Below are 24,797 nucleotides of genomic sequence, written 5' to 3' on the forward strand. Positions count from 1 at the left end.
ATTATGTTCAAACTGGAGGCAATGGGATTATCTTTTAAAATGTTTCATGATAGTATCAACAATTTAACAAGATTTCTCTATTCAAGAACGTGATTAGATCCGAGTAGTGATTTAAGCGTAATGCCGCGTATATGATTAAACGGTTTAACTGTTCCCTTTTTGCTGGAAAACAATGCAGTGTAATAGATAGTGTTGTTCAGTACCAACTTGGTCAGTAGGGAAATGGGTACTGTCGTAGCGCCCAACTTCTGTAGGAAATTTGTGATTTGCCTTTCTGAATTGGAACAGTGTAAGTGATTTTTGGTTATGTAGAATTCGAAAGTATTCTTCAAATTTGGAGTTTTTCCTTAAAACTTTGGTAACTGAGACCTTTGTTTGACTGACAAAGCTGCGCATTCCATATCTGTTTATACTAGTCAATTAATGATTGTTTTATCTTTTTATGGATAAAACGGAACTAATTTGTGATTGATTCTGCCAAAGATCCGGCCGCATGACAGAATTTAAAATTTCTTTTTTTTTTAGTTATCCGCTTGAATTCATAGTTAGGCTCGTTGATCATGTATTTATAAATTTGGAAGATATTGTATTTTCTTTATCCGAATATTTCTGAACCTTACGTTAAAATTGGTGAAACGTTATAGTCAAATAGTTTGATAATCAGATGGGTAAATCTGAATTATTTGACTTAGTAAAGAATAGGTACATTGTTTTAGTTGCTTGTTGTACTGCATGCTTCCTGGTTTTAAGGAAGGAACCACAGCTACAGAATGTAAGTCCTAGATAGTGGTGATTATCTGTTATCTCGAGATTCTCTTTACCTAAATGACAACTGAAATTTCCTACTTGTCAAGCTCCAAAATAACTTTTTTAAGTTAACTTTTAAATGCCAGTAGTTGCAATAATCCTTAAATCATTTTAAGCATTCAATGAATTTTGATGGTCATTGGGTGAATTCGATATAGAATGGTGTCATCTGCATAGAGTAGAACTAAGAGTTTATAGTGAATATTTTTGCTAAACAGCTCTTATTGTAATAGGGCGGTTATTATTAGGGTTATTTGGGGGCCTTTCGTTTTAAAACAAATGGGAATAATTGTATCTTCGAGCCATTCATTTGAGATAAAGCCTGTATCTAGTACTCAGCTCAACAGTTTTACATAAATAGGCAGCTAACTCTTCTTGGTACTCTTTATATGTTCGTTTCTTATATTGTGGGAGGAGCTTGGTGCTTTACCGTTATTAAGACTTTGTATATTTGAGTATTTCTGTTCCGGTAATGTGGGAATTTAATCGAATATTAGAGTTTAAAGGAAACATATTTTCTTCGAACTCAAAGGTATTTTGGTCAAGAATTTATAATTACATTCTTAAATTGGTCATAAAATTCAGTAATATCCTTTTGGTTATTTGTTTCTATTTTAGTTTTTAGGCTGTTAAGGAACATCCAATACTACTTTAGATTTTTTTCGCTCGAAGTTCGCGACTTACTTTGTTGATCTTTCTGAATGTAGAATTTTTTTGTTCTTTTGTATAGCTTAATAGCATCGCGCAGCCGTGTTGTATTAATATCAGTAGGGTCTAAGCGATAACTTCTTTTGGCATCATAATACTTATTCCTAGCTCTATTACATTTTGGAGGAACCACGATTTATTGTTATTATTTTATTATTATTATTATTATAGGTAAGTTCACATTCAGAGGACGCTCCGTTATAGATTGTTTTATCACCAGAGCCGAATGTTTTAAGGTATTAGATCACTAATAGAGAACCTCCTTTATGAAGAGTATTCAATTCCTACCATAAACCTACTTTTACTGCAATTCTTAGGGGTGCGTAGGTTCAAGCCCTACTGGGACCATTTTTTTTCACTTATTTTCCTTTTTATACTAGTAAGTTTTTACTTCTTTCAAGACTTATTATTGATTTTTTGTAAAAAAATGGAAAAAGATGAATCTTATAAGCGATTTCTTGGTTTTCAAAGTGAATTTACTACTTAAACAGAAGGGGTAGAGTTACACATCTTTAAAAATATTGAGTTACACGCGGTGAAAGTTCTCTATTTTGCTTTCACTCTTAGGTTACATATTGTGGAAGAAATTTAGGTAGGTTTTACATCTTCCCTAATGTTATTTTTAAATGGAGTAAGCAAAATCCAAAACAGAAACACATCATTCGACCTGATTTTTTCAATGTTGAAGTATGAATACTGTCTCATTAAACCCATTTACTTGAGGCACCATAGAAAAAAATGATACTGACATTTTTATTTTGTGTTTTATAATTGTTTACCAATAGTTTGATGTTTCTTCTATTGGAATTAATGGTAAAATGAGTTTTCTGCAAACGTTTTGGATAGTGGCTAACACTTTGAAATTTGTCTCTACTTGAGCTTGAGGAGATACCATAAGTTATTCAAAATTTATAAAAAACGGCACGGTAAAAGTTGTTTAAAATTTGCAAAATAGTGCAAAACACGGTTATCTTTCAGCATTTTGTAAACATTACTATTAGTGACCTAATACCTTAAATACATAAAACATTTTAAAGATATTCAGATAGACGCACTATTTTCAGATTGCCGCATTGAACTTGAATGGGAATAAACTATAGAGTGTAACTCAATTCCGGCACAAAACCTAACCTAAAACGTTAAACACAGTAAAGCGCAATGGAATGGTAGTCTACAGAAGGAATTTATCGAAAATACTAATCCTGAAAATTAAGAAATGTTACAAGATTACAGAATTAACCTCATTCTCAAGAGGTGTCGAAAACATAACGACAGAGCTGCAGCACATTTTTCAAAACGCTGTGAATAAAACCTTTCCAGTTTTTATCATTGAACATCCTTCCGCTTAAGATACAAGGCAGTCTGAAAGACAGCTAAATCCCCGCCACTGCTATGGATAGTGAAAGGGTAAACCTTTGACCTTTAGCTGTGACCTTGACCTTGAACTGACATGGCTGACTCATAAATTCTGCACAATGTCTTGATGAGGTGATCATTTGACCCAAGTTTCATGAAAATCCTTCAAGGGGTTTAGGAGATACAGAGCTCAAACCTTCGACCTTGAGTTGTGACCTTGACCTTGAGTTGATATGGCGGACTCATGAGTTCTGGATGAGGTGATCATTTGACCCAAGTTTGATGAAAATCCTTTAAGGGGTTTACGAGATACAGAGTGGACACAAAATGGAAGGCTCAAACCTTTGACCCTAAGTTGTAACCTTGACCTTGAGCCAGCATGGCTGACTCATAAGTTCTGCACAACGTCTTGGTGAGGTTATCATTCAAGTTTTATAGAATTCCTTGAAGGTTTTGGAGATACAGAGCGGACACAAAATGGAAGGCTAAAACTTTGACCTTGAGTTGTGACCTTGACCTTGAGCCGGCATGACTGACTCATGAGTTCTGCACATCGCCGTGATGAGGTGATTATTTGACCCATGTTTAATATGAATCCTTCAAGGGAATTAGGACATACATAGCAGACACAAAATGGAAGGTTCAAACTTTTGACCGTCAGTTGTGACCTTGACCGTAAGCCGGCATGGCTGACTCATAAGTTCTGCATATTGCCTTAATGAGATGATCATTTGACAAAAGGTTTATGAAAATCCTTCAAGGGGTTTAGGAGATATAGAGCGGACACAAAATGGAAGGCTCAAACATTTCACCCTAAGTTGTGACCTTGACCTTGAGTTGGCATGGCTGACTCATGGGTTCTGCACATTGTCTTGATAAGGTGATCATTTGACCGAAGTTTTATAAAATTCCTTCAAGGGGTTTAGGAGATATAGAGCGGACACAAAATGGAAGGCTCAAACCTTTGACCTTGAGTTGTGACCTTGACCATGAGACGACAAGGCTGATCCATAGATTCTGCACATCATCTTGATGAGGTGATCATTTGACCCAAGTTTCATGAAAACCCTTCAAGGGGTTTAGGAGATACGAAGCGGACACGAAATTGTTACGGACAGACGGAAGGACGGACGGAGATCATTCCTATAACCCCCCACCATTTGTGGCGGAGGATTAAAAAAGATTATTATTTCTGCAAATTTCAATTAAACCGAACCCATGAGTGCTTGTTTTATTATCAAGCGAACATCTTTCTGACGGTACTGGTAGATTTTCGAGCAATGTATATTTATTGAGATCAGTCTGCATGTCTTCATCAATGTCGAACAGTTCATTTAAAAAAGGATCCGGACAAAAACTTTAAATCTGGCTACTGTAGAGTTCGTATCTCCGGTCAGTAAGACATGTTCATAATGGCTGCCCATTTGCGTAATTTCATTTTCGAAATCATTTAAATCATCATCGATAAAGAAAAGCGAGTTCTCTGGCGGAAGATAAATGGATCCGAGAATAATATTTTCATTTGTTTTAATGTTAAACCCGGTCTATAGATGTCCATGAAATGTAATCAGAAATACTCTCAAGGATTGTAACAAAGGGTGCTAATTGTTTACGTACATATATCACAATACCTCAAGATTTGCACTTATACTTTTGACTTGTATGTTTTGAGAAAAATACATAATCATTCATATTAACAATATCAGTTCTGTCAAGATGTGTCTCTGAAACAAAATATATCATACGTATGTATAAGTTTACAAAAATCAGGGTAATTGAGACGCTTTTTAACTCCATTAACATTCAGATACCCAGATTTAATAGAATTTGTCTGAGTGTTCATGCCACAATCAACCCTACTGCTATCCTAGTGAGTTTGATCGCCAGTCTTTGTCGCAGCAGGTGGTATATCCCAGGGCCTGTTGATGACAGGTTCAGGTTCAGCGTCCTTTTTATTCGTGCGTTCCTTCGACGCGGCGTTGCGAACTGGAGCGTGAATACGCGGTCAACGATGACGAGCTGATTGCGACTGTAGTCCTCGAGGTTCATGGCGGTTGCTTAATGGAGACACAACAGGGCTACGCTCCTGCGTTTGATAAGCCCTTGGCCGGTTGTTCACTGATTGTGAATCTAAGCGCGCACTAGAATTGCGAGATTGCATGGGAGGGATATTAGTAATCACTGTTTTTCCAATATCAACGCGATTGCCTTGCATGATGAGGTTCCATTTGGGGAACATATCGGCTACAGTTTTGCCATCAAAAATGATTTAGGCAGGCAAAAAAGATGCCCACTTTACTTTTAGGATAGTCTGCTCTAAATTTCTTGTATTTAGGCCACAAGACTTTCCTAACTTGTACAATTTCTGAGGGGAAGTCACAATGTACCACTCAGTCTATTGGCTTTTGAAACAACATATTCTAGAAAGTGAGCAAAAAGGGCCTTGTACAGCCTCTTTCAAATCTGCCCATTCTGTCTATGCACTCTAGGGATGGGTGGGCAAGAATCAAAATCTCCTTGAGAAATTTGCAAATAGTTATTTCACAATGTTCAAATTTAGATTCTTGTATCCCCGAATATCAGGTTGTTTCTCCTGCTGCTTGCCTCCAAATCAATAAATTTTTATTCTTACAGTGTCAAACGATCTTCTTGCACATTAACTTGTTCATAAATGTTAAATACTTTATTTTGTAATATAAGGCATTGGTCAAATTTTTTCTCAATATAGTGCAATTTAGAATACATAATGCACATTTTTCACTTACAGGGAGATTTTCAAAGTTTTCAATACCCGGAGCATAATCATTGTGGTCTCTATTACCACCACTGCTTATTGTGTGGCGCTTTTTTATAGTTTGGACCATTCCGATATGCCTTGGGAAAATATATCTCTAGCACCAATTTGGGTCTGGTCACACGCTTCAAACGACTTTTGTGTGGCTATTGCTGGGTATTCCTGGTCAATTTTACCTTAACCGGTTGACGAATCCGTAGAGATGACTTTTAATGTTTATTTTATGATTTGAATAATTGATAAAGATGGGTAAATGTAAGTTTTTGACACAATTTGTCCACAGTAAAAATGGCTGACCATCTTTCTCCCTGACCGGAACCGGAAAAGTTGTTAATCCAAAAACCCACGTGGCAAGTTGTCAGCATTTTCTTTTGTTTTATCTTTTAGCGGCGCATTTATTTTGACATGCGTTATAATCACAATGATCATTTGATGCAAAAGTAAACAAATAAGCAGCGATTACCTTAATTTGTTTTCAGTTTATGACAAGTGATGAATGAAATATCTTACGTGTGGAAATGAAAGAAAGACTGGTGTTATAATTGATTCAGTTACATCAAATAAACTATGCATTATCAATATCAACCAGATGTTCCTATGTTTGTTCTGTTCACTTAACTCAACTATAACAGGTAGCTAGGAAAGTCAATTTTAGCTGAAGCATACATCATTATGATTTCGATTTTAAATTCAGCTTTACGAAGATTTTGATCAAAGAATGAATCAGGGCTTATTTCAGAAAGTGGTTATTAGTATCTCAAAATATGAGCCACATCATAAGAAAACCAACATTGTGGCTTTGCGACCAGCATGGATCCAGACCTGACTGTGCGGATGCGCAGGCTGGTCTGGATCCATGCTGGTCGCAAAGCCACTATGTTGATTTTCTCATGGCGGTGCTCATATAGTGATGACATATATATCTTTAATTAGAAAAATGTGATACGATTTATATTTTTTGCTTTGTTCTCATGCTTTCTTTAAAAGATGTGTTGTCTCATGTTTTGTACACATGTATGCTAACAATTTTGAAATAACCTAATGGCCTATATTTCATTAAAAAATATTTGATGCGATTTGTACATTTTCGCATTGTCTTCGAGGTTTCTTTGAAAATTGTAGCATCTCATATTTCTGTATATATGCAAACTGGGAATATGTTGAATAAATTTGATGGCCTGTTTAACATTAATAAGATAATTGAAGCGATTTTTTTTTTATTTTTCGCGTTGCTTTAATGTTTTCTTTTGAAGATGTGGTATCTCATACTTTTGTAAGATTTTATGCAGTCTGGGAAAGTATTGAATAAACCTGAAAATTTGGTCGTGAGTTCGACATCCGGGTATCGTGTATGTTCTCACTACGATTTGATAAAATAGACTGTGTCTGAAATCACTCGTCCCTCACCTCTGATTCATGTAAAGAAATTGCTAGTTAATTACAGAGAATACTAAACTATTGGTGCAAGATCCAGGAACATTTATTTTTTTACTGTTCGTCGTTACATAAATGAATAATGGGCTAACAGAAGGATACATAAGCTTAAACTAAGGGAAAAGTTAGATTTTCTTTGATTTACAAACACAAAAACAAATAACTAACCATCGGTAGCTACGCCAGTAAGGTTTGTGAAGAAAAAAGATGAGTTGTTTGCAGGAGAAACTGATATTGACACGTCAGCAATTCCAGAAGTGTCGCTACATGTGAATGTTGAAAGGATAACTTCCGAAGTGATGCATTCGGGTGTAGAAGTAGAACTTGAAAGACCGCTGAGTATTGGCGGCTGTTAAAATAAAGAAGACACGATGATATTTTTTTACTAGACAGTGTAATGATGATATACTGTCACATCCGTTGTATATCACAATGGTTTTATCTTAACAATAGGAGTTGAAATGTTTGTTTATGAAATAAACGGAATTTAGCTCAGATTTAACTTCGTATTTCACATGAATGTTATACATGTATATGGACCGGAAGCTTTATGCACAACAGTCTTTGAATATGAATATCTAGTTGAAGTCAATAAATCTTTAGCACCACATATCTATCACTGAAGGTGGTTCATCCCACACACAGTAGGATATTCAACTATCATCGTAAATATTACAAGTCCGAAATGTAAATCACAAAAAGATAACAATTCTCTAATCATTAAAAGCAATTATGTTCTTCACTGTGCACTTTTATCGTTGCAATATATTATTGTGCCAGATTAACTCTCCTTTAACTGTTTAACTGGCTCTGAACAGAGAGACGGATATTCTGGTCAAATGCATTTTAATATTGCTCGTTTGTAGTACGGGAGCTGGGTAAATACACGACCATTCTATTTCCTTCGAGTCCAACCGTTTATTCAGTAAAACCAAAATCGTTTTTTTCTTTCTGTTTGTTTTCGCTACACGCTTCTGAAGATATTGTTTTAAATATAAGTTGCGTGACTGGTAACTTGATAATTATCCTTGGCTTCTTAACTTTTCTAAATTAAAGTTAGATACATTATAACCATGAAAGTTTCGGGGCGGTCTTTAATATCTTACTATATATTTGAATAAATTAAGTGGGTGGGATCAATACAAAGATTCTATGACCGGGATCCATAAAGTTCCTTGTTAACCTTTAGGCTGCTGGCAGTAAGTTATTCTGCCCCTGCGACCAGCGCTTCACATCTGTGCGGGTTGATCATGGTCTATCCTGTTTGCTTTTTAGTCAGTAAAGTTTCAGTGAATAACCCTTAGAATGATAAATGGCAAACTGATAAATTGTTAAGTTTGTTTATTAAATACTTTTTCTACTTACTATATTTGTAATAGTAATCACAACAGTAGCCGTCACAGTTTGCTCACAGAGATCTGTAGCGGTAATACTCAAAGTTCTAGTCCCATCCTGACCAGTCAGCGAAGTCTTCACAAAAATTGATGCTTAAACACATATAATAACATGAACAAAATTAATGTTACTAAAAATATATTCTTCTCTAATACAAACGGAACAACTACACGCGGACATTTACATAAAAATCAATAGGTATCACTTGTTTTATAATTAGCAATCATGCAATTGTGTTTCATTTTTCTGAGCGGTTCTGCATATTGAGTTGCTAGTTAGTTTTATGTGTGTTCCTATTAGATTAACGAATAATAAATATGGTTCTTTATTTCATTAGTTAATAAGAAACGGACAGGAGTTTTGATGTTTAATTCTAACACGATATGCAGAAATTGCTATATAAACGTTTAGCAAGTAACATATGTATACATGAATTTTCGATACAATTTACTTGTTCCATTTCACCATACGATAATAACATGAGGTACTCTACTCTGCTTCTATTTCTTGACGTTTATATACTCATATTTCTGGTGCTAAATGGTAATTTTATTAAACACTTTTTTTCGAGACAAATAGCTCTTAACTGATTATTTATCTATTTATTAGAAACTTTGAAAGCAATTTTTCACCCTGGGAAATGTTTGCTGTCTTCCGTAGTTATAAGTTGCCATTCAATATTAGCGTCATCTGTTTGGCCGTGCACTGTATAGTTAATGCAGGCATTACAAATGCCAACTTCCAGTAACGATAACAACTTACATTCCATGCTCACTCCAAACTCCAGTGTTTACTTAGTTTAAATGTCACAATGAACTGATGTATACTTCAATGTTTGTATGAGTGTCAGCATAAGTGACGTATAATATACTCTAGAAACTGCACACTTCATAAATAAAGTATTTACTTTTTGATTTCTTTTACGTCAAACTTTAGAAGTTATTGAAAATAGCATTTTCACAGTTGTCACTACTTTATACTTCAAAATAATACTGAATACCGGCAAATCAAATTCCGTAATGTCCAGATGTGTGGAGGTGTTTAAAATAGTATACGGCCCGTCGAATGACGCATAAAGCTAAATGCTGTGCCGTAATATGCGAAGACTTTGCATGGTTGGAATCGAAATATTAGATTTGTTCCAATGATTATATCATCAAAAAAAGTATGTGTAGGAGTTCGGATGCTAAGTTGTATGCGCTCTTGATTTAAGTATCATGCATCCAAACTACTGACCATATTTCATAAACTGACACCAGTGAGCCTAGTTGTTTTGTAAATACTAAATTTGTGTAATAGCGAAACAAACACCGAGTACAAAACACGAGTGAAGCAAATTTTGCCTGAATCTATTTTTGGAGTGAACAAGAACATGGCGCCACTGTGGAGTTGAACGTTTTACAAAACTCACAGTCTTACTTACTTTTCACCGAGTTCTTATTTATTTGATTTAACTACGAAAATGAATATGCAGAATAAATGAGAGAAACAAAAACGCCTTGGCCTTTAAAAGAATCATTGCAAAGTCTACTTGACTGATATTATCGATGAATAAATACGAAGGTAGTCTATTTTAGTTTGATTCATCATTAAAAACTTTAAAACGTAGATGTATCAGAAGACTGAAAAGTTATCCTACACAAAAGTGAGACAATTTTGGGTATATTGCAACACTTATGAACGTAGTTCTACGCGTAAAACGTATCGCGCATGTAAAAACACGAACGCAAGCGAAACAAATACAGCCAGTTGAGTTCTTGCCTTATGTATGATGTCATGAAATTATGACATCATACTTTATGTCATTCATGTACTTTGAATATGTCAACACGAGCTAATTAGCACGTAGAGATGAAATTGTGTTATGCCTCCGCGCGTTAGTCTTGGAATGTTGTTTACTACTGTTTGGCTCTGTAATCATTCGTTTAAGATTGAAAATAGGTATAATCTCATATTAACAACCGTTTGCGATAAAATATATCATCCAGTCATATCTCATCAAAGATTCAATTACAGGGCTGCTTGCTATATGTTTATTTTGTCATTTGCCAATATTTTTTTGCTAGAAAGAATTAGGTGAAATATTAACACTCAAAATTGGACTACAAAGAAAATGATGTAGCTTTCTGAATATTATCTATGTACTCAAACGGTAGCCATTTTGAGCACCGTGACATTATCATACTTTTCTTATATCGGCAAATACCATATATGGAAAATTAGTGAAAAACAATTAAGACAAATATATTTTGTGGGTCATGATATAGTATGAATCTTAGCATGTGTGTTAAAGTGTATATCTTACATTTAACCTCCATAATTTATTGTATTTAATATAATTTTGCCACAACTACAATATGTGGTATGGCTATATAAGGAAACGACGATGACGTCACAGTGCCCAAAATGGCTGCCGTTTATTAATTGATAATATTTAAATTGACATGTTTTTTGTTTGTTGACCCACTTTCAAATTTTTGCAAGTTTATAGTATAAATTAAATTCCTTTTTTTTGTTATATACATTGTCAAATGTTGAATGTTCCCCGTTAATGCAGATCGTATTAGAACTCAAAATCATTTACTATATTTACTCCTAATTTGGCCTAGTAATGAATATTTATGTGCTTTTAATTCAACTTATGGTGCTATATTGATAAACAAATAAATAATTTACCGTGATGATAACTCAAGTTTGATTACTTAATTTCAAATATTATTGATTCTTACCCGTTCCATCGCCGTTGTCAGATAGATAAAAATACGTGTCTGTCATTGTCAATACAAGCTCGTCCGCATTATCGACGTCAATAAATGTTACTGTTTCAACGAGATCATTTACTGCGGCCGTATTTAATATAGTACCGACAGCTGGCCCGGAGAATGTTGGATTCGTGGCTGAATGATAAATGTTAAATTTTATGCAATTATACGGGTTTATATCATTTTAAAAGAGACAATCAGCGTAAATAATTCATAATACTCTGAAATGATTTTATTATTTATTATTTGTTATTTAAATAAACAACTTTTGAAATCAAATTCATTTATTTATTTATTTGGGTTTTACGGCGCACCAACACAGTAAAAATATGAGGTATGGAATCAAAATTTGCATACCTGCTGGAATCACAGAGTTACTGCAAAACCAAGTGTTAAGACCCTATTAGTCGCCTCTTACGATCATGCAAGGGTTGTGGTTCAAATTCTTTTCATACGCAGATCGTCCCAGAACCACATGGGGCTTGAAATCAAATGTATGGGATATTCAAATGTATGGGATATTATATATAGCAAAATTTAGATACCTACCGAATAAATAGAATAACGAAATAATTTTGTAAAGTATCTACAATTGTAAGATTGTCTAAGCAGATATGGGTTATAATTTATAATTTAACTTATGTCCAGAACATATCTTTTTATACAGCATTGTTTCTTGTATAATATTATATTCGATTAGATTTAGATACATAAGGTATGTCAATGTGAACGAAATACTTTGGTGTTGTCATAGAAAAAATGCGGCAATGCAGTAGAGAATGATAAACAACTTTTAACTTGCTGCAAACTAAATTACACCAATTCATCATTTTTGTGGTAATTCTTTAAACACATATCTCTTGTAAGATTTTCAATATACAGAAAACATGTAGTGTTCATTATTACAAATTTTTACTTTCTTCTCTCTGCATTGTTACAGATCTTTACAGCTCGAAACATCCTGCTTTTCTACATTTTATGCAATCTCTATAAAGAATAATAAATAAAATTCACTACAATATTTTCTCTTTATTTTATGACACCCTCTCCAACTTTCCTTTTATTTTAGCCTCTTTCACAAATTTGTGACTTACAATGAAAATGGCCAAACGGTTTATTACAAAAAGTTTTCAGTCTCACATCTAATAAAATGAAGTCTTATGTCCAAAGGGGGTGAACTATTTTGTTCTCAAATAATTCGCCATCTTTTTAAATTTTAATACGGCTTAATCTGAAAACACATTGTCAATAATAAGTTTGCTTGTTATTTACAAAATCAAACGCTCTGATAATCACATACATATTTTCCCTTATACATTACATTCGCATTTCACAGGTCTTTTTTCATCTGTATTATTTTTTTCATTTATATGTTTTATATACATATATTATGCCTTTTATTCTATGTAATATATATCCCAGTCAATTTGTTTTTCGTTTAACTTACATCTTACAACGTGTGCCCCTATTCCCCATTCCCTGGATGCAGTAGACGTACCAGACCAGTCTACATCCGTAGCAGTATTGACGGAGCCTGCAGCTTGATACTTGCCAGGAACTATAGTTCCAGTATTTCTATTGCCAACTACTTCAGGCCCAGCAGCATACCTGAAATGAATTCTCTGTGCTCATGAAGGAAAACGGACTTGCTGGCCGGCTGTGTTAACTGTTTCAAGGTCAATAAAAGTGTATCTTTTACGCTTTAAGATCTACATGTATAGCATAATTATATATATCACCTGTTGCCATTGCCAAATGAATGTTAAATGTATCCTATGGCCATCTTTCACTAAAATATTTCATATTTAGATATTTACTTCAAATGTATAAAATCCTGAACGGATGTATTTAACTTCACTAAATATATTTTTTAAGTTTGCAAATAGAACTAAATTCAAAACTAAATGTCATGCAGTAACAGCTAATTGTTAAAAACAGCCAATTTTTTAGTAGTATAAGTAGAAAACGATAACGAAAACGTTATCGAACAAGTCGATTATATCTTTATTGGTAAATTAAGGTTTTCTTTATAGTCAATACAATTCAACAGTAGTACAACTACTTTGTCACGGATAATGGTTTCACTACCCGATTCCCCTTTTCTCAATAACATAAACATGTTATCGTTACAAATACCGTGCGCGAATAGTAGTACACATTTATGCATTGTTTATTTATAAATGTATACAGTGTGTACTCAGACCTAATGCATAGTACTGATAATACACAGAAGTTTGTTGATTTTATGTTTATATAAACTGTATGAAGCAATTGTTCATGTTTTAAAGTATGCAATTTGGATCTAATATACCTTTAAACAAACTGAAACCTAATCAATAAACGTGTAAAATACAAGTGGTATTTTAAGGGTTTATGCTACATCGTTTGTATATTCCCCTGTATACGTATGTTGATAGGTTCCATAGTTTCTTAATAAATTCCCAATTTGAGTTACTGCATTAAATGCATTTTCAACGGTATTCGAATATAAGGTACTAACCTGAAATTTTCAATGATAAAGTAAAACGATATGAGCCGCACCATGAGAAAACCAACATAGTGCATTTGCGACCAGCATGGATCCAGACCAGCCTGCACATCCGCGCAGTCTGGTCAGGATCCATGCTGTTCGCTAACGGTTTCTCTAATTGCAATATGCTTTGAAAGCGAACAGCATGGATCCTGACCAGTCTGCGCGGATGCGCAAGCTGGTCTGAATCCATGCTGGTCTCAAATGCACTATGTTGGTTTCCTAATGGTGCGGTTCATATATGTTATAAACTTAAAAGGAAGCATATAGCTGATATATAAACTTATGCCTCTTTTACAATCCCCCGGTGTCATTAGGTATAAGCTGAAGGAATCTCCGTGCGTCGTCAGGTATAAGGCAAAGGAACGAACTACTTACCACTTTGGACAATCTCACGGCGTCATCAAAGGAACGAATCTACTTACCACCCTATGCAATCATCTGGCTTCACAAGGTATTGAGTTGTAACAGTAAAATCCACATCTTCATTTGCTGTAATGTAAAGTCAAAAGCTGAACATCCAAGTTTTATAATCCAAGGATATGAGGTCCTGCTGTAAAGCATTTAGTACGCATGTTACCGTGATATATTTGTTTCTGATAAAGTGTATTTTATTAGGTTATTTAACATTGTTCTGTACAATACGGAGATATATTTGGACGAGTACTTAGCTGAGAAAACCATATTGGACGAGCCGCTCTAGGCGAGCCCAATATGGTTTTCCCAGCTGGGTACAAGTCCAAATATATCTCGTATTATACAGTACAATGTTAAATAACCTTTTTATTCTATATCTATTTTATTTTAGTTTAAATTAAAAATGATTCACTGAATATTGTATTTCTGCCTTTTTTATATATATATATATAATTCCCGATTTCAAGACGCATAGTCAAACTCTGTACATGGAGTGCCTACTTCACCGGATTTACATTCGGAACATTATCACGCGTTTCGGGCTTTATCGTATATTTAACATGGGACTGTTGAGCCGTCCAAATACGTAAAAAAGGTGTCACCCCGGTATAGAAGTACTTCCGGGTCGTTGTATCCTAGAAAGTAGTTCTTTGAAATTTTGAAGTTCCCAATTTAACGCTATCCCTACTTTGACATGTTATATTCCAAATGTATTTATTGATACTGTGTACATTTTTTGTCATTTCTGATGTCTTTAACAGTTGTTTTATGTGTGTTTTTCAGGATTACATTTCTGTGCGGAAGGATTAAAAAACTACACCAGACTGGTGGCCATGACAGATGTCAGTGGGAAATTTAAACATGGACTAGATACTTTGATGTGTAGCAAAAAAGTTCATCGTTGATGGTGGTGTTTTTCTGTGATATATTGACTGGGATAGTATTACTCTTCAGAAATACAGAGCTGTCAATGCTGCAATTTTGTTGTGAAATTCACAATCCATGTCCAAAAGTGCTTGTTTTACTATACAGCAAAGAAGGAGAAATTGTACCGGGCCGACACCTATATGGCAAATTCAGAAAGTGGAATATCTCAGCAACCATAGGGTTTACAGTCCTGAAACTTCACACACTAGTATCTGATAACAATACAAATCAGTGGCTAAAAGGATATTTCCAAGGTTTGTGAAATTTTAATTTTATTCAAATTTTAATAATTCAGTAGTTGAATTTTCTTTGAAATTTGAGTAATAGTTGTCTCCTCTTGATTTGTCAGTCTTCTACTATAGTGCAAAGACACTGAACAAGCAGGAAGCTTTAAAAAGGCTATATAAAAAGAAGACACATAGTTTTTCACTTTAATTTTAAGAAAAAAATACAAATTTAAATTTCTTAAATTTTTTAAAAAAAATTTCTATTTCGCATAGCGTCTCTTTTCCGAAGAATTTATAAGTATATATATGTGAACATGTTACAAAGTGCCGCAGTAGACCGTGGATGAACAGTGTCGTATGTGTGGAAGCTGTACATTTTGGACAGGATGGGTTTATAAATGAGGCTATAGTCGGTTTCGTAACAGGAGTCGGAGAGACTGATTGCTTGTCGGGCCTGGATCTCGAACCGGTCACGGTGTTATTACACTGATGTTAAAGCCAGTCAGCAGGCGTCTCATATATGATATAAAGAAATTGCGTGAATGTTCGTTCCCTTGCGTATGAGACGCATAACTAATATTACACGAAATAATTATTTTTCTCATTTCAGTCAAATCCAATGTGCTACCGGCATTTTGGCATTGAAGGACATTGCTTACCGGTGTGCCGAGTGCATTTGTCGGCATTATTAATGTATAACAAGTTTTCTTTACACTGACAGGACATTGGTTGTATTACACAGGGAATTACATGGAGGTTGCTTCAGTGTGATAAAATAGTTGTTGTTGTTGTTGTTTGTGTATTATTTTATTTATTCATTTGTTTTTTCTGTTTAGAACATATTCCGAGCTTTCAGCTTCAGCCCGCATCAGGCCGTCGTCAGATACATTCTGCCTTGAATGGGATGCTTCTATTCTGATTTGCTTTTCAGGTTTACAACGCAGGTCTGTGTTACTAAGAAAATATTTAACGGGGCTGATTTCCTGGGTCGGCCTCGTGCAGTTTCCTTAATATGTATTTGTCCTGGTACCGACTGGAAACACAACTTGACGGTATTTGTATTTCAGTTTTGCTCGATTCATTCTACTTCATTCTTTAGATAGGACTTTTCCTGTTGGGACTTTTATTCATGTTTTTCTGTATGTTGTTTTTTCATAGCATTTATGTGTTTCAATTTTTAAATGTGCATTTCAGATACTTCGTTGTCTGTGCTGAAAGAGGTTGTCTGGTAATAGTTATTTTAATATTCTTTTCACTGTTTCAGCTAACATATATGTAGAAAATTATTCAGTTGCAGTGTTTTAATGACAGACTTCCTGTAAAGTTCCTGAACCAGTTGATATTAGAATGATAAAGAAATGATAGATGGTACCAATCTGTGAATATTATGTCACTTTTTTCTATAGGTGTTCCTGATCACACTTAGAACTATACACACACACTCAGCTGTTTCTCAAGAAAGGCCGACACCGGTTCACAATCTTTCTTTTGTCATTTGCAGGCGATGAATTCCATATGTCAGAAGGAAATTTAGAATCGTACAACCAGTCAGCAGCTACCCATAAACCAGACCAACCTATTAAGTCGAGCGGGCAGAAGCTGTGATTCCCAGTGTAACACCGCAGAATGACGGTTAGTTTTCGGTAAGCGATTTACATGTTCCACCGGTGCATTGCCCTCAGGTCCTAATGTCTTTAGTCAGAACTGTAGCCTAAAATGTCAGTAACTGCTTGACAGTTTCAGGGGTACCCTGAGCTGTGTCTGGCTCCAGTTGGAGTTCTTGACCTTCCGCACTTGCCTGCTTCAAAGATGGCGCGGATCGGCTTTGCATTTGGCGTTTCAGGCATTGTTCGGCTTAGCCGAAGAAATAATTCATTTTAAGATAGGCTGTGATGTATTGATCTGTTTTACTTCCAGTAATTGTCATAAATATAATCACATATTGGTCTTTGCTTGTGGGTTTTGGTCTTTCAATCATTAAAAGTTTCATTTTTTCTGCAATTGTAGTGGGTAAATTATGCATTTTTTACTAAAAATTGCATATTTTTAAAGTAAATTTTCATTTTGATACATCATTTTTCAAAATAAATAAGCTTAAAGTTACATAAAACATACTATAAGCATTAACTAGTGATATCACAGTTGATTTCATGAAAATCTGATTGAAATTTTCAGAAGGAAGGCAAATTTTGTAATGTGCCTTTTTTCTTCAAAATTCCGGTTTCCGAGCCAATTTCTCCGCAAAGTAGGTCTAATGTTTGAAATGTTTCTGCGGGACAAAATTTTCTTTGCGATGACAATGTCTTGTGTAACTTTTCTCGCAAAACCCTAAGTTACAAGATTTTATGGGAAAAATTTGGCTAAATTAAAAATTTGATAAGATTTAGGTGTCACCCCGGTATAGAAGTACTTCCGGGTCGTTGTATCCTAGAAAGTAGTTCTTTGAAATTTTGAAGTTCCCAATTTAACGCTATCCCTACTTTGACATGTTATATTCCAAATGTATTTATTGATACTGTGTACATTTTTTGTCATTTCTGATGTCTTTAACAGTTGTTTTATGTGTGTTTTTCAGGATTACATTTCTGTGCGGAAGGATTAAAAAACTACACCAGACTGGTGGCCATGACAGATGTCAGTGGGAAATTTAAACATGGACTAGATACTTTGATGTGTAGCAAAAAAGTTCATCGTTGATGGTGGTGTTTTTCTGTGATATATTGACTGGGATAGTATTACTCTTCAGAAATACAGAGCTGTCAATGCTGCAATTTTGTTGTGAAATTCACAATCCATGTCCAAAAGTGCTTGTTTTACTATACAGCAAAGAAGGAGAAATTGTACCGGGCCGACACCAAAAATACAGGTTATTTTGTATGCACGTGCGTCCAGTACGGTAATATATTGTACGGTCACGTGTTGCAAATAAACGTTCACGACTGGATAAATAAAATGGATATAGAATAAATAAAAATACACTTCGTACAAAAATTGACTTATGATTTGTCATACAATATATTTTGGTTTGTAAAGCTCATGGATTTGTAATTCAATACCATTCAATACTATATATTATTATGCTAACAGGTCTTGCTAAATTATAAACGACATATTGTAAATTGTATATCTAAGAACTATGAGATTTAATTCCCGACTTCAAACCAGAAGTTGATAAATACGGTTTCAACCGTCTAAAATCCATATCACGAATTTTACCTGATGTGGCAGTATGTGCAGTCGAGCCGATAAGTCGATAGTTTCCGGTCGTAGTAGGTCGCCATACCTGTAACTCAACCGCTGCTGCAACTTCCGCTTTATAAAGCCACCTGTTTATCAAACCACAACAATCGAACGTATAACTCGCATCACATACGAGGAAATATCTGTCTGAAAGAAAATAGTTTATATTTGCTGCAATCGTTTCTATTCGATTCTCAGTCAAAAAACGATCACAAGCCGCAAATTTAGGGGCCTGTTGGTCTAGTAGTAACACGTTTGACTGTCTATCTAGATGTCCGGGATTTGAATCCCGGTCCAGGCACTGGACTTTTCTGAGATACTCTTGAGGCTAACTAACTAAGAGGCAAGTACCTGTTCTTCCCAGGAGAAATACGGCTTCGCGTGTACCGGTGCTATGCACAAGACACATCATTAAACAAGATTGCCTATTCGCAAAAAGTTAGGCTATGTTAGCCAAACATATCTGTATCTAAAGGATTTTTTTTTCTATTTGTTCTTGGTGCTTTCTCTTGCTCTGTCCCTTTTCGCTCTGTGTCTGTACTGGTAGAAGGAATTTAGCGCCCTGGGTGATTACCTTTGTACGTAAAGCGACTCTGAACGTGTTTATCATGTAAAATTTGGCCTATATACATTAAATATGGTACAATATAGTGTGATATGATATATAATATGATTTTATAATTTTGCTTATTTCTTAAATAGAAAGGTATGTATTTGCTCTATTAGTTAAAATCCAGTTAAAACAGCAGGTTTTGATCGTCCTCATTGGAAAAATATGTCACGGGGACAGGAGAGAACTGATGTAGAGGTACAGCGCTTGACCCGAAGGTCGCGGGTCAGAGTCCTAATGAGGTTTGAATATTACAATGATATCTGCATATCTGTACCAAGGTATGAGTTCTTTTATGAATGTCGAGGATAGTTATGTCAACATTCAATAAATACCCAGAAAAGTACTCTCAATTCTTCATGTAACATCAAAAATAAATGACACTGCTATATAATTTAAACTAGAGAAAACTGAGTTGATATGTCAAAATTATATTTTCTTTGGATAAATAATTAGTAAATGCTAGTCCCCATGGCAACGTCTTGTGACTTCATTTGACCCAATTTACTCCTTTTTCTATTTTGTATATAAATACTTACTTGTCACTTACCTATCTATGTTTCAAGCTACCTTTTCTTAAATTGGATGAATATTGAAGTGAAGTGTAAGCATTACGTCAAATTATAAATTTGACATCATTGATCGGGCCGATGAGGCCGCGATCATTTTGAATAGGACAAGTATATACGTGCTGGGGAAAATATTTCATGACGGACCTGTGAATTCTTTACTTGTGGGTGAAACAGGTCTCATAAGCGTAAATACGACTAGCTTCTACTGATTGCCTGAAAAAACAGTAATGAGTTTGTACACTGTTCAGACAATTGTGCTCTGTTGAAATTTAACCAAACACAAGTTTACCTGCATAAACAGAAAGCGTGCTATGTCACCATGCGTGGATCTAGAGGGGTAGGGGAGGGGGGGGGGGGGGGACCGGGGGGTCCGGACCCCCTCTGGAAAATCTTTAAAAAAGGAAAGAAGACAAGAAGGAAAGAAAATGTTTTTCGAAAAAGGCAACATTAGGATTGCATGTAAAGTATATGCGGCTGCTGCTACATACGACCACGACATAATTAATATTAATTATCTAAAAGAAACTAAGGATTTCACCTTCAAGAAAGCTTGATTTTGATCATTTTTTCCAAATTTAACAGGTTAGTCCATAAAACTGCCCCAGAATGCAAAAAATGAAGTGCTAAATTTCAAAATTTCCAGTGGGGGGGGGGGGGGGGCAGGGGATCGGACCCCCTCTGACAAAATTGGCTGTGTCCGTGCATGGTCACTATACCTGTCCAGTACTGGACATTATGGTAAACGCTTCTTTCCTGCACAAATGACAATTTCGCAACTTCTGTCCGGTTTGTACAAATTTCTGGCAGCGATAAACCATTTGACTTGTTGAAATATTTGGCAAGCATATTGTGTTGGTCATTGCTTGAAAATCAGTGATGAACAGAGACATGAGATTGAATCGAAAATTAAGGAAAGGGACAAAATTCTCTGCTGCAATAGGTTTAAAGGACAATGCCCTAAAGAAAACAACAAGTTATTAATGGAACGGGACGTTTAAAAGTGGTCAAGAGAATATTGCTGACGAATCTAGGTACAGACATGATAAAAATAAAAGGTCCAGTCACCTTATATGAATTAAAGATACGGCATCACACTTCAGTGTCCAAATTTTGCAATACGACAGGAATATTATTTGAGCAGTATCTATATATATATTAAATTGTAGGAAAGTATAAAAATGTCTTTAATGGCGATAAACATTGAACCAGTGATAATCTTGAGCTGCATTGACTCATTGTATGTAATGACAGTGTCATAATGACGTTCTGCCGTTTTGGAAGTAGTGACGTTGCCAAGGAGACGACAAAAGATAGTGTGCATGTTCTGAAATTTTTAATTTAGATATTCACATTTATTACTAGGTTCATATCCGTCATATTTTTAAATTTTAGCTAAATGGGACTAGAAATAAAGAATCGAGTATACTTTTCCGTCTATTTATTGAACACCCCTCGTACATCCTTAACAAATGACGTCATTCATGACCTGGCCAAAATACCGGTTTATTTCAGGAGTACCTATAACTATCACAATGTTGTGCTGAAAATTCTCCTTTTATCGTATTGCTTCATACATTATCACATTAACATAATTGGCCCCGGGGTCATTATTGGTAACGGCCCTGATGTTAGCGTTGGAAATTAACGTCCATAAACATAAATGTCGTTTTGACGTTTCATACAGGCAAAACAATGAATATTTCAATTTTAGTTTTAACTTGTGAAGCGTAACGTCATGTAGTTTTCGTCAATAAAACTTTTTTTATATTTTCAGGCCCAAGCTTTACTGTAACCAACAAAGTTAAAAAAAAAATGGAAAAAAAAACTCTATCTAGTTGCTTATAAACTTGATCACGTTTAAATTGCACACTGAACTTTTAAAAGTTTTTCATACCGTATAATAGGTAAACACGTAATAAATAGGTAAATCTCGGGCTATTAACACCTTGCCAAGGCAATTATCGCTCAAGGTTACATCTCTTCCATGTATATATCTATACATAATGCCTGCTTCCGGTTATAATGCCCCCTTCCTGTTATTTGACATGGGTGGCATGATTCTCTCCTATGCAGTTTAGTTACTATTTGTAATAAGATATGTAATAACACACTTATCTAACATACTAGTTTGACCCAGCGATCCGCCTTGGGGGTTACTCTCGCCAACGATCTGTCCAGAACAAGCTGAAAAAACAAACAAATGAATTAATGTTACAAAACCATAAGAAGAAATAACTTCCATAGATCGTAGTGCCCTCAGATCGTTATGCTATCACTGTGCTCGTGTGCATATGCATACAAAATTAATACAAAACCAGGAATACAAAGTAAAACGTTTACCCTGCTAAATTTCTGAAATGGACTGGTCTATCATTCAATTTGGACAGTACCACTTATTATTCAAAGGGGTGTCCACTGAAAGCTTACTGACAGAAGAACGAACAGAACTGGTCGCAAAGGCAAAATCACTTGCCGCCAGTAGGCTGAAGGTAAAAGTCCCATCACAAAATAACTTTATTATATTGTGTTTCCGTGATGGTAATTATACACGATTTATGTCGTAAATAGGGAAATACATGGATCTACTTAAAAACTGACAGTGACATAAAAGGTGGCTAAGATAAAATGTTTACTTTCCTAACATTTTATTGAGTTAATAAACTTATGTTGAGATCAGACTTTATTTCTACAGAGTAAGAGACTTTTTAGCTACATAATAGATAAGCTGTGTTTAAAATATACTGAACAAGAGAGCCAGAATGTCACAATATACGCCCGTCACAGCAAAATTCTTTACACTAGCACCTTTATTTGCAAATGGAATTTTTATTTTGTGGTTGTTTAGTAATCATTGTAATTCTTTTGTTTTTCTAAATCCACATAAAAACTCCTTACCAGGTAGAGATACCTTAAAATACACCTAAAATTTGAAAGTAACATCTATGTTGTACCACAGAAAAATGGTCTTGGTTTTTCCCTACGGTCAATTATAAAAATGTTACAATATAAGTTATTTATAGTTACAACTAAGGGAAGTTAATCTTTAAAAACAAAGTCCAAAAAAAAGTTTTATGTCCACACAAAAATCCTTACCAGGTAGAGATAGGTCAAAATACTCCTCAAAATTGGATGTAACATGCATGTTGTACTACAGAAAAGTGGTTTCAATTTTTCCCTACGACTAGTAATGAAAACGTTACAATATAAGCTATTTATAGTAAAACAAAGGGAAGTAATTCTAAAGAAGGGACCTGCGCATGACACTTCGTCTCATGATGATGTACAATTGTGCCAAGTTACATCAAAATCCCTCCATGCATGAAGAAGAAATGCTTCGGACAAAGTCATTCTTGTATTTGACCTTTGGCCTCTAAGTGTGACTTTGACCTAAGACCTAGGGACCTGGTTCTTGCGCATGACATTCCGTCTTGTGGTGGTGAACATTTGTGCCAAGTTATATCAAAATCCCTCCATGCATGAAGAAGAAATGCTCCGGACAAACTTTTCATTCTTGTATCTTTTGACCTCTAAGTGTGACCTTGACCTTAGACCTAAGGACCTGGTTCTTGCGCATGACACTCCGTCTTATGATGGTGAACAATTGTGCCAAGTTACATGATATTCCCTCCATGCTTAAAGAAGACATGCTCCGGACAAAGTCGTTCTTGAATTTGACCTTTGATCTCTAAGTGTGACCTTTACCTAAGACCTAGGGACCTGGTTCTTGCGCATGACACTCTGCCTTATGATGGTGAGAAATTGTGCCAAGTTTCATCAATATCCCTCCATGCATGAAAAATATATGCTCCGGAAAAAGGCATTCTTGAATTTGACCTTTGACCTCTAAGTGTGACCTTGACCTTAAACTTAGGGACCTGGTTCATTAGCATGACACTCCATCTCATGATGGTGAACAACTGTGCCAAGTTCCATCAAAATCCCTCCATGCATGAAGAAGATATGCTCCGGACAAAGTCTGTGGACGCCGCCCGTCCGCCCATCCGCCCGCCCGCCATGGGCGTTCCCATAATACGTCCCGTTTTTAAAACGGGCGTATAAAAAGGGGTGATTAAATAAATCAAACAATGAATAAATTATAAATGTTGTTGTTGTGCAAAAGAGGTATTATATTGTGTCTTAAACCGTTTTCGTTTTCCACTCAATTGTTTTATTGCAAGGGAAGATAACTAACAGATATCTCTACTATAAGTACTGGCCTAAGACAAGAGTTGTCATTCTTTGCGGATCGCTTTAAATTAGATATTAAAACAGCTGTTATCATATTATATTAACAAAACGATCAAAATTTACACATTTGTAAACTTATTTTGATTATATCAAGGACTTGAAAATGAGTTTCTAAACTTTATTTTATGTATTTCTATCATTGAAAATTTTAGGGTCTATCTCTAAACTGTGTTATTATCTATCAGAATGATTTTCGTTGGCACGAAAACACGAAAACTCGAAAACATGACAAATATCTTATCTTCCGTTAGACAAGCGCACAAAAATTACTGAACTGAACATAACATAACTGCATGCTAGAAAATACAAGTATAAGAATAAAAATAGACTTATGTTATATGTTTATTTCGACCGAATACCATTTCGTTACACAAAAAGATATCGAAAAAAGGTCGAATATCAAAATAATATTTCTCACAATTTAGACCCAAAAATGCACCTGAGGCCACCATTGCATTCCTATATTTCAAAACTGTCCGTGGGAATACCATCAGACTCCCTAAATAGGAGGGCATGACCCCATCACGTAACTCAAATTTTGGACAAAAATGCAGCAGGGACCACCATTTCATACCTGTATTTCAGAAATGACAAGGGAAAGACCCTGTGATTCCACTGTCAGGAGGGGGTTAACCCCCGTACCTCAAAACTTGGACTCAAAAAATGCTGCAGGGGCTACCATTTTATTCATATATTTCAAACATTTCCAGGCGGACACGCCCTGGCCTACCTAACATGAGGGGTTACCCACTTCTGTACCTAATCCCACT

At 35.2% G+C, this 24,797-nt stretch overlaps 1 protein-coding gene and 1 long non-coding RNA gene across 2 annotated transcripts in view; one reads left to right on the plus strand and one right to left on the minus strand.

Moving 5' to 3' along the window:
* LOC123564730 (uncharacterized) overlaps positions 1–24,797 on the minus strand; it is a 46,255-nt gene that overhangs the window by 19,519 nt on the left and 1,939 nt on the right. The window contains exons 2-8 of the mRNA XM_053537366.1: positions 21,904–21,963; positions 18,574–18,744; positions 14,212–14,278; positions 12,704–12,864; positions 11,224–11,391; positions 8,465–8,586; positions 7,268–7,448 (exon numbers count right to left, since the gene is read on the minus strand). Of these exons, the coding sequence (XP_053393341.1) occupies positions 7,268–7,448; positions 8,465–8,586; positions 11,224–11,391; positions 12,704–12,864; positions 14,212–14,278; positions 18,574–18,744; positions 21,904–21,963 (930 nt within the window). The remainder of the gene's footprint in view (positions 1–7,267; positions 7,449–8,464; positions 8,587–11,223; positions 11,392–12,703; positions 12,865–14,211; positions 14,279–18,573; positions 18,745–21,903; positions 21,964–24,797) is intronic.
* Positions 14,860–18,216, plus strand: LOC128555305 (uncharacterized). The gene is made up of 3 exons (XR_008369963.1): positions 14,860–15,384; positions 16,859–17,000; positions 17,933–18,216. It is a non-coding gene; the product is annotated as an uncharacterized LOC128555305 (long non-coding RNA).

The sequence above is a fragment of the Mercenaria mercenaria genome, chromosome 2 (genome assembly GCF_021730395.1).
Source record: "Mercenaria mercenaria strain notata chromosome 2, MADL_Memer_1, whole genome shotgun sequence".
NCBI classification, from domain to species: Eukaryota; Metazoa; Mollusca; class Bivalvia; order Venerida; family Veneridae; genus Mercenaria; species Mercenaria mercenaria.